The sequence below is a fragment of the Lactuca saligna genome, chromosome 3 (genome assembly GCF_052625555.1).
Source record: "Lactuca saligna cultivar CGN05327 chromosome 3, ASM5262555v1, whole genome shotgun sequence".
Classification (NCBI taxonomy): Eukaryota; Viridiplantae; Streptophyta; class Magnoliopsida; order Asterales; family Asteraceae; genus Lactuca; species Lactuca saligna.
Genome location: NC_136419.1, coordinates 32,560,556 through 32,571,764, shown reverse-complemented (window position 1 = coordinate 32,571,764; position 11,209 = coordinate 32,560,556). Strand labels below are relative to the sequence as shown.

The 11,209-nt window shown below is 34.7% G+C and overlaps 1 protein-coding gene across 1 annotated transcript; it reads left to right on the top strand.

The window, feature by feature from the left end:
• The first annotated feature begins 2,083 nt into the window (after positions 1 to 2,083).
• On the top strand, positions 2,084 to 4,702 carry EIF4A-III (eukaryotic initiation factor 4A-III). Its single transcript, XM_078983624.1, has 7 exons — positions 2,084 to 2,502; positions 3,100 to 3,340; positions 3,461 to 3,649; positions 3,738 to 3,857; positions 3,945 to 4,112; positions 4,196 to 4,282; positions 4,363 to 4,702. The coding sequence occupies exons 1-7, from the start codon at positions 2,195 to 2,197 to the stop codon at positions 4,474 to 4,476; spliced, it is 1,227 nt and encodes a 408-aa protein (XP_078839750.1). The 5' UTR covers positions 2,084 to 2,194; the 3' UTR covers positions 4,477 to 4,702.
• Positions 4,703 to 11,209: the final 6,507 nt, after the last annotated feature.

The following is an 11,209-nucleotide window of genomic DNA, read 5'->3' as shown; positions in this document are numbered from 1 at the left end:
TTCAATATCACAAGTTGGAATAACACATGTGGGTTCAACCAATTGTCTTTGTTACTAAACTACTTGAACCTGGAACAATCAGTGAGTTTATAATGCATTATTTTAGTTATGCAATCAAACAAACTCATATAACCCAATTTCAATCATTATCACCAAAAGATCATCATATGAAACATAAAATAACAATTGAAATTAACTAGAACTAAGTAATAATCAAGTGTGTTCATCCAAAAGTCCTAAATATCCCCGAGAGTAACCTAATGGTTTAGCCTTCCATTTAAATCATAAAAACAATAACTTGAAGAAAAACAATGAATTGTATATTATAATCCACAAAAAAACTTGCAATCATACATAAAATGTAACATAATGATTATCAAAGTTTGAAACAATAAAACCTTGGGGAACAAATAAGGAATTTTGGAGTTGTAATGGAGATGATCGGTTGAACGGTCTTCTAATATTGATTGCTTGTGAACTTTATGATTTCTCGCCTTGAATCCAGATTGGAATGATAAAAAACGTGTTTGGAGAGAGTTGGAACGCCCCCAAAATGCTCTAAACCGTATGGGAGAAGTGGAAAAAGTTTCCCTTTAGGTTTAAGAGGCATTGGGTATTTATAAGTGTCAAAAACTGCCTAAAATCGTAATTTTCGTGCGTCATCGTTTGTAACGTCCCAAAATTCAAAACAAAAATTTTTGTTTTCATATTAATTAAAACATCACTCAAAAGTGTTTAGTAAAACCAAAGGAGTAGAGTTGCCAACTTTACGTGTTAAGACATCATTTAGGACCAGATTTGATAATTAGACATAGTGGCTTAACCGATTAAGCACTTAATTATAATTTGGGGTTGGTTGCGGAGTACACTAGGCATACCCAACTCGTATAGTGTACGTTGGCCATAAGTCTGAGTACGCCGAGCGTAAGTCTAAGTACGCCGAGCGTATTCATCTGCCATTGACTTTTATCATGGTTTTATGAACATGTTCAAAATGATAATTTATTATTTTAAAAATTGAAATTTATAGTCTTAATTTTTTGAGACGTTACATAAAAAAAATCAAATTACAAACCCTAAAATTTGTAGTCAAATATGAATCCAACTTATACAATGACCCCTCGACTATTATTATATTGCATCGTTGATTTTGTGTTTTGTAATATTAATCGTTTAAACCCTAAAATTTAATAATAATAATAATAATAATAGTAATAATAATAATAAAGACAATAAATGACAAAAAGAACATAACACAAAATTTAATGAGTGTGGATATAATAAATAAATTTCATATAAATAAATAAAAAAATTAATTTGATAAAAACCTAATTGATTTGACTAATGTTATAACGGTACAATTATTAATGAAGAGATAAAAATAATACATTGATAATTGTACCGTTATAACTAGGGGTGAACATTTGGATCGAATCGAACCATACCAATTCGGGAGAAATTGGTGGGCCTTAGACTGGACTCGTTGCCGATCTAGCTTCGAGTCCAGGTCCAAGATTTTCAATTCTTATACATGTTGGACCGGTGCAACTTTAGATGCATATAATACAACTCGTTAAAGTTTTACCAAACATTTGTTTATGTATTACAACTCTTAAATTGGATCAGATTCATAATCGAACCTGAACCGGATTAAATTGACTTTTGGACCGAACCGATTTTGCAAAAATTGGTAGAACTTAAACCGGATGAGACCGTCCAAGTCCGGTGCAATGCAGAGGTCCAAATATTCACCCATATAGCAACCTTAACCAAAATCAAATCAAATAAAATTATTTTTATTTGGATAACTAATCTGAATTTTCTAAAGCCAAACAAAACAGATTTGGTTTTGCATTTTTTTCTTTTGACACCACTAAACATAATACCATGGTATTAGTTTATACAAATTGTTCATAAAACATATTCGTAACTATCCATTAATATGTAGAATTATTATTGATTATTATTATTGATTATGATTTTAAAGTTAAAATAGAAATAATTCCTTTGAAAAAAAAAAAAAAACGTAAGAGGGACAATAAGCGGATCTAACCTAATTTCGCCTACATATACATCAACGTAGTGGCCACGTTTTGGTTTTCGAAATTCTATCGAGGGTTTCACTTGGTTCACACAAGAACCCTAAAACCAACAACAGGGAAATACGAGCCACAAGAACTACGAAAAATCTCTCATGGCGGGAACGTCAGTGGTACCGGCGAACAGAGGACGGCGGAACACGATGGTGGACGACGAGAAGCTGGTCTTTGAGACCTCGCGCGGAGTGGAGCCGATTATGAGCTTTGACCAAATGGGAATCAAAGACGATCTACTCCGTGGGATTTACCAACACGGATTCGAGAAGCCCTCGGCAATTCAACAGAGAGCTGTTAGACCTATCATTGAAGGTCGAGATGTCATTGCCCAGGCTCAATCTGGTACCGGAAAAACCTCCATGATTGCGCTTACTGTTTGCCAGATTGTCGACACAGCTTCAAGAGAGTATGTTCTGTTATTCATCTATTTGTTTATTCAATTGCAACTTTTTCTAATTAATTCGAAAATAAACCATAGATTTGTGCTATAGGGTTAGTTTTCAAGTCTCTCCTTTTTTGCTGGCAATTTCTCTTTATACACGGTGTAATGTTTTATTTTTTCCCTTTTCAACGAATAATTTTCTTATCTGGTAGCACCCAAGACATATTCCCGTTCGTGTCTGTGAGCAAAGGTGTAGTCAAAACTGGGGATTTGAGACACAGGGTTGCTGTTTCTTTTGGCCAATAGCTTTGTTTTAAAACTTAAAAACTTTAGCAGCTTTTATTAGGAAGATCTATCAATGGCTTATGTGAGGGCATCTACTTTGCTATATGTATACAAGAAACCAACTTCTGAAATTATGTAAAAATTAAAATGATGTATACTCATATCCACCAGTAGGCCAACACCACTTTCTTTGATTTATAGATACTGTAGCATCTGAAATTGAATCTTAGGATGGATCTGTTAATCACTGGATGATAATGATGATGTTACAACTTTATGCTTGTAAAACTTTTTCTCTTATGGTTCCTTACATCGATTTTACATCTTCATCTATAGGGTCCAAGCTTTGATCTTGTCACCAACAAGAGAGCTTGCAGCTCAGACAGAGAAACAGATATTGGCTATAGGCGATTTCATCAGTATACAAGCCCATGCATGCATTGGAGGAAAAAGTGTTGGTGAGGACATTAGAAAGTTAGAAAATGGAGTCCACGTTGTTTCTGGAACACCTGGGAGAGTCTGTGACATGATCAAGAGAAGAACATTGCGAACAAGAGCCATTAAACTACTAATTCTCGTGAGTTTTCTATCTTCTAACTTCCCTTTGTAACCAGTATCAATACTTCCATCTTTAAGAAGACTTGAACTTGAAGTAAACCCATAAATTGATGTATTTGAATGTCTTAATTTTCAACAGGATGAATCTGATGAAATGTTGAGCAGAGGGTTTAAGGATCAAATTTATGATGTCTACCGTTATCTTCCACCAGAGCTTCAGGTGTGTTTAGTGTCTGCTACCCTTCCCAATGAAATATTGGAGATGACCAGTAAATTCATGACTGATCCTGTTCGAATCCTGGTCAAACGTGATGAGTTGACTCTTGAAGTAAGACATTCTGCTTTCATAAAGATTAAATATCCTAGCTGTTTTATCAAGATATAATATAATTAATTGTTTTATTTGATCATGACAGGGAATAAAACAATTCTTTGTTGCTGTAGAAAGAGAAAACTGGAAGTTTGATACACTGTGTGATCTGTATGATACTCTCACAATCACACAGGCTGTAATTTTCTGTAACACAAAGCGAAAGGTAAAGCAGTGGAATAATCTTGTGTTTTAGTAGTAAATATAGGGTTTCAAACTTGAGCTTTTTCTCACTTTCATTATACTGATGTAGGTGGATTGGCTGACTGAAAAGATGCGTGAAAACAACTTTACTGTATCAGCCATGCATGGAGATATGCCTCAGAAGGAGCGAGATGCAATTATGGAAGAGTTTCGATCTGGTGTTACTCGTGTCTTGATTACAACAGATGTGTGGGCCAGGGGGTTGGATGTTCAACAGGCAAGTGAATGTGAAACTCAAGAAGATCTTTATCTTATTGTTTCATTTCTCATGTTATAACTGATTTGTTTTTTTCTTTTTAGGTTTCTTTGGTGATTAACTATGACCTCCCAAATAACAGAGAGCTTTATATTCATCGGATTGGTCGATCTGGTCGATTTGGACGAAAGGTAAACTAAGACTTTATGTCTTCTGTTATCTGTTGTTTGTTATCTGTTGTATGTAATATATTAGTTTGAATGTTTTGCAGGGTGTTGCTATTAATTTTGTGAAGACGGATGATATCAAGATTTTAAGAGATATAGAGCAGTACTACAGTACCCAAATTGATGAAATGCCAATGAATGTGGCGGATTTGATATAATAATGGTTGTAAACTGAAATGAAATGAGTTGTAGTTTTTACTGGTGGTTTTTTTTTTTGAGTAATGAGTGGATCTTGCTGTAAAACTTTTGAATTGTTTTGATTGTAATTGTGGACAGATCTTGAATTCTTTCTTGTAGGGTGGTGAAACTGGAAAGTTTGGTTTGTCATGCTGAATTTGTATTGTGAATATAAGTAAGTGTATCTGCTGTTGGTCTTTTATTTCATCATAATTCCACGTTTGTTTGTGTTGTGCTAGAATATGTATGTATCTTTGCTTCTCTCAAGTGAGATGATATACAATGATGTTGCAAGCAATGTTTTAAAACCTGATTATTTAGTTGAGCAAGACTGATGATTGCGGACTCTAAAACTGTTGTATTTAATTTCAGTACCAAAAATAATTTAATCAACTTCAGTACCAAAAAAGGGTCGTTAAATTTACCAAACATAATCAAAAAGCTTCATAACATTTACCATTTATTTTTTGTAACAAACCATGCCAATTAACATAATCAAAAAGCATCCACATGGAACATGTTCTTGAATTTATTCAAAAGTGCCCTCACTCTACCATCTTTTACATAATTTATTTTCATGGGTGATACATACATCAAAGATAGCAGAAGCAACATCTTTCATTTCTAATGGATGCCCTTCTTCCCAAAGATAAATAAGTGGTTTCAAAGCATCGACTTTTCCAATTAAGGACTTGTTGGAGTCACGAAATGATAAAGTAAAAAGGGTAGAAGTTGCATTGCTTCGTTCTTGGTTTCACTTGTTCCAAATCTTAATATGTACAGTAACAGAGGCATCAACATTGGTGTCTCTGCAACGACTTTCTTGTTATCAATTTTTGACAATAAACTTGTATTTTTCTTGTTATTTAATATTTCAATTCATATCTTTTCTTTTTTCTTTTTTCTCTTGCCCGGACTTAAAAAAAATGGGTGGACCAACACCCAAAGATATAAAGACTGCTTCTGGATATATGACCTGCAAACATTACATAGATCGAAGTACGGTTGGAATATATAAAAAAAATTATTTTTTTCAGGATAAAACCAACCGTCCAACGTTATAGACTTATAATAGAGGGAAATCTTGCGCATGGGATTTATACGTGAACTTTGTTTCCAAAAATAAAGAAAAACATTAGATATATATTCCTTACCACGCAAGAAACAATAAATATATACTAGATATTTTAAAAAGATTTAGTTTCCTTTTTGAAGTAGTAGTATTCTCCAGTTTCCATATATAAACACCACGTATCTTAAGTCTAAAGTCTTAAGCTTATTATATATATACTAATACCATCCTTAACACACATACATGTAAACACACAGTAAAAACACCCACTACCACTATATGAAGAGACTGCGCAAAAACGAAGGTGTGGCCAACCGTAGGATGATGGTGGACAATAATCCGGCAGAAACCTCAATTACTACTTTTCCTAATAATGTTGCTGGGCATCGTTGGTATGAATGCAAGACATGTGGAAAGAAATTCGATACTTTTCAAGCTCTTGGTGGACACCAGGGAACCCACAGAAAACTTAAACCCATTGATGATGACGTATGCATGTTAAGCCTGCAAATAGCTCCTTCTCCTATGTTAAGGTTACATCAATGCAAGATGTGCACCAAGAAGTTTGATACTGGGCAGGCGTTGGGTGGACACATGAGGCAGCATAAACTTGAAAAAGATTTGATTTTGATGGGCAGGGATGAGCTGCCATGGCGGCAATTGGTGGCGGAGGAGAAACTTAAAAGCAATTTGGTGGTGGAGAATGCTAAACAACTAGGGCAGCAGAAGGTGGAGGAAGATGAACATGATAGGGTGAAAACTGAGTTACTTTTGGCTGCCAAGGAGTTGCGATTAGGTATCTGATATTATTACATCATCACATTTTTCACTCATACTTAAGTATATTATTAATTACAGATTACAGATCAGAGATAATTTTAGCAGATAGATTTTGTAATCAGCAAAGTTTTTAGACTTTTTTTTTTTTTGTATGAAATCATGAATATATAAATTAAGGTTGTCAATGTCGGAGATTTTATCGTTGGTCGTTTTTTACTTGATAGATTGTGAATTTGTGACTAAAAGTCCTATCACAGTGAACTAGTTTCTTTGGTATGTAGTATAATTTATTAAGTATAAGTCAAATTCTCAAAAAAGATTTGAACTTGAACTTCATCTGTTAAAGGATGATTGGTCCTGCGTCAAAGACTAAAAACATGCAACACAATAAAGGTTGTCTCATAAACTACATCCATATATACGCTTCACATTTATATAAATTTATCACTTTAGTATCAAAACTAGGGGTGAGAATGGATGATACCATACCACAAAAATACACACAAAACGAAAGTAAGATGAAACTGAAATTCGAATTCGTGTTCATGTCAAATATAAAAACATGACGTCGTGTTGTGTTTAAAATTCGACACGAACTCAACACGATTTAACAGTTGTTTGTGTGTTTTTTTGTGTTATGTAAGATTAAATATTAAGTAATAAACTAATTGTTATTTTATGTTATTTTTATCGTATCGTATTTACCATTTTTAATTAGTTTGTTTTATTGTTATTTTAAAAAAACTCGACATCGTGTCGTGTAGTGCTCGTGTTACATAACGACTTGTCATGCTATGCCATGTTAGACAAAAACATGACACTATTGCCCAACTTGCCACCAATAGTCAAAACTATAAAATATTTCGTATAAATGTAACATCCCAAAATGACCCAAAAATTTCATTTTTCATTCAAGTAAAAACAATATTCCAAAACATTGGTCATACAACCCAATAAAATAAGCATGTCAAACATCATAAAAATCAGAGTGTGTCCCATAAACAGAATCCATATGGTATATGCGATGCAGTCAACTCGAGCTCTTCCCCTTGGAAACGGAAGTACCTGAAACATAAACTAAAAACCATAAGCACAAAGCTTAATAAGTTCCCCAAAGTACCACATACCAACATACATAGCATATAACGGACCCCGCCTAATGAGTATAACGGTCCCTGCCCTAACTCGCATAACGGGCCCCGCCCTAACTTGCATAACGGGCCCCGCCCTAACTCGCATAACAGGCCCCGCCCAATGAGTATAACACCCCCACCATAACTCGCATAACGAACCCCATCCAATGAGTACAGGTCCCACCCTAACTTGTATAACAGGCCCCGCCCACATACAAATCATATAGCCACTAATAACATACTGGATAGTCACCGATCCCCGCCTAGAAAACATACAAGCACAGTGTCACACAGACATGGGTCTCCTAATAGAACAAATCATGGGTCGAAAACGGTGCCTTCGACCCGCTATACAGGGTGAGGAAACTCACCTCGAATGCTAAATCTCATTGAAGATCCCTAGCTGCTGTCTCAATGACTTCTCGAGCTATCAGTATAAAATAACACCCAATTAACACTTGGGTTCCAGACTATAACTAATGATCCATACTTGGGGTAAAATGACCATTTTACCCATGGCATAGCTTGATCCAAGACTAAGGCCCAAATCTAACTTTAAGGCCCACTTATAGCCTAATTTTCCAAATTGGGCCCAATTCCTTCTTATGGGCCTTAGCCCAAGGTCCACTAATATTTCTAGCCCAAAACTCCCAAAATCAAATGGCCCAACTAAACCTTAACCTTCTAAGACCAAAACATGCCCCAAACCTGAGGCCTAACTTTAAAATGCCACCTGATTGAGTATGCGGGGCATACTCAACATGTACGCTAAGTGTACTTGCTCGAAGACCTGTACATTATGCGTACAGGCTTGTACGCCCAGCGTACTCATCTAGATCAGCCATCTTCTAGATTTAGCTCTCAACCCATTAAGACATCGCCCCAGAATGTAGATATGACCTCCTTGAACTGGGTTATCACGTAAAGTTGCCAACTTTACGTCCATGCATGGCTATATGAAGATCTAAAGCTCAAAAATGACCTACTAAGAGACTTAATGGATGTGTGAGGTCCTAAACTTCATAAAGTTGGCACCTTTATGCCTAAGGAGCCCAAGATAACCATAGATCTGAAAGAATAAGTCTTTGGGACATCCTAATTCCATCATTCATGCAAACCATGGCTACAACATAACAATTTAACCCAAGAAGAGATATAAGCAACTAGTAATCAAGATAAGAACTTGATACCTCAAACTCCTTGCAAAATGGGTAGTGATTTTGGATCCAAGCTTAGCAACTTCAAGATCTTCTAACTCCTTCACAATGCACAAAATAAACACCAAACTCTTTTCAAAGGCTCAAATGCTTAACAATGAAGGCTACAACTCAATTTAGGGTTTTGGAGGCTTTGGATGCTGGTAAAGAGGCCATCCCTAGAGAATAAGGTGGTTTATATAGGATACAAGACCCTCAGTTTGGTTTTCATTATAGTCCATGTAGACCCAACGTACGCATATGTACGCCTAGCGTACATGACCTGGGTCCTGAATCGCCAATAACTCAGCACTCTAAGCGAACAAAGTGGTATGCCGGTGGTTGTTGAGGCCAACAAAATAAATACCCTAAATATTACACACTAAAATAGTGTATAGTAGTAAAGGGATCGTATCCACAATGGTTCTGGTTTTGTTGTTAATAAACCAAAAAAATGGAAGTAGATGGAGTAATATATTCATTGTGTGATCTAATTGGAACTCATACCAGCAATGGTTCTGGTTTTGTTGTTAATAAAAACCTCAAAGCTAGGAACTTATGAGTTTCTGATACAATACTCGAGGAGGGTAGTAATGGCACCATCGTATACAAGAGGATGTATGAGTCGATGAATGTTGTCGTGAAAAGGGTAGTGAATAGTGATACGGAGCATGATGCCAGTGATATGCAGCATAATCTGACACATAAAGAGATTATCAATCATATTGTGTCTGATCAACACTCTAACATTGTTACGAATTTTGCTATAATGTGTAATCAAGATTTCACTTATATTTTTTTTTGTTTTTTTTAGAGATGCAACTGTAGTTTACAGTATTTTGTAAGTCCGACCGATAATTTACGTGACTACAGCTAAAGAAGAGTTTTAAGGGTGTGGATTTAAAATCGACACGTAACTAGCCTTCATCAGTTTTCTTGAAACTAATGAGGTTAGACCGTGTTTTTTATTTTATTAAGTTGTATTGTCCGGATACGTGATGCTTAACAGATATTGAAAAATTCATAAGAAATAGGGGTTAAAAGCAATGTACTTTAATTAATTTGTGTATTATTACATCATTCATATGTATCCACTTTGTCTAGTGTTGGAAGCACAACACCAACTTCAGCCATTGTAGAAGAATGGAATATTGTGAGACGGCGAACAGAACGAAGACGTTTAACTCTGAACACTTCAAGTTAAGAACCTGTAAAATGCATACAAGATAGTAGCATGTCTGGCATATATTAATAATGTAGCGAAGCGAATAACTGAATGGATGAATGTTAGAAACGATTTTTGTACTTACATGCACAAGAATTTTAAAGGGTAAAAGGTTTCATGTACAAAATTTAGAAAGAAATGTAAGTGAAAGTTCAAACAAGTAAGCACAATTCACACATAAGGGACTCTTACAAGCCGGCCTCTATCAGATTTTAATAAGAATTACAGCAATGTTCTTGACTAGCCAAATGAATGTAAATTGAATAGGACACTATATAACGACAAATTCTACATCAAATAAGGAGATAACAGCAAACAAAACAAGTTGAAAGTAAAATAAACCAATTGAAGTTTCAAGGTCAAAATGTAGGTCTAGTTTTTTAACAAAGAGGAGATCAGATGATGAACCTAAGAACAATATCTACTGACCTCGGGACCATGTTTGTTGATGGGTGCTTGAAATAGATCGACAGGGTCGCAATAGATCCACTTCCAAATGAATAACAATGGGATTTGTAATATGAATGAAAAAGAGAAATGTACGGATTCAAATGGAGAATTCCTTTCTTTCTATTACTGTAAATGAAGAGGGAAGTAATAGATGCAAAAAAAATTGAGAACAGAACAGGTTATTGAATCTTACCAAGTAAAAAAGCGAGAACTACATACTATGTATAATATAACAGGACTAGGTTAATCGGTATTGTTACCGCATGACGATTGAAGCTTCGATTGAACAGATTGAAGCTTCGACTTTGACGAGAGTGACAACGAGAACAAAAGAGAGTAGTGTAGAGTGGCGGCGGTTTTTTTTTTTTTTTTTTTAAATGTAAGAATCTACCCTAATAAATGAAAATGTTTTTTTTGCCAAATGTCATGTTCTCATTTAGTTTGACACATGTCATTTTGTAGGATTTTTTGATTTTTTCTTTTTCCACTTGGTATTTTCTTATGCTTTCAATTTTCTTAAATTTAAAAGTAAATTCCATATTTTATGCGAGTTTATTTATGTTATGTAGAATCATTAAATTAAATTTCAATAACCATACCAAAAAAAAACGTACAACTACAAATTAGGCAATAATCAATTTTTCCATAATTAAATGTTTACACATCATAATTTTCACTTATACAATAACTTTTTCAAAACAAAAAATGTTATGAAATCCAATTATAAACAAAGAAATTAGTTTTCATTTATTAGGGTAGCTATATTGAAAAACTTGATCCTTATTATTTTATATTCAACTTTTTTTAATAAACCCGTGTAATACACGGTGCTCACACCTAGTGAATCACTAACCCTAA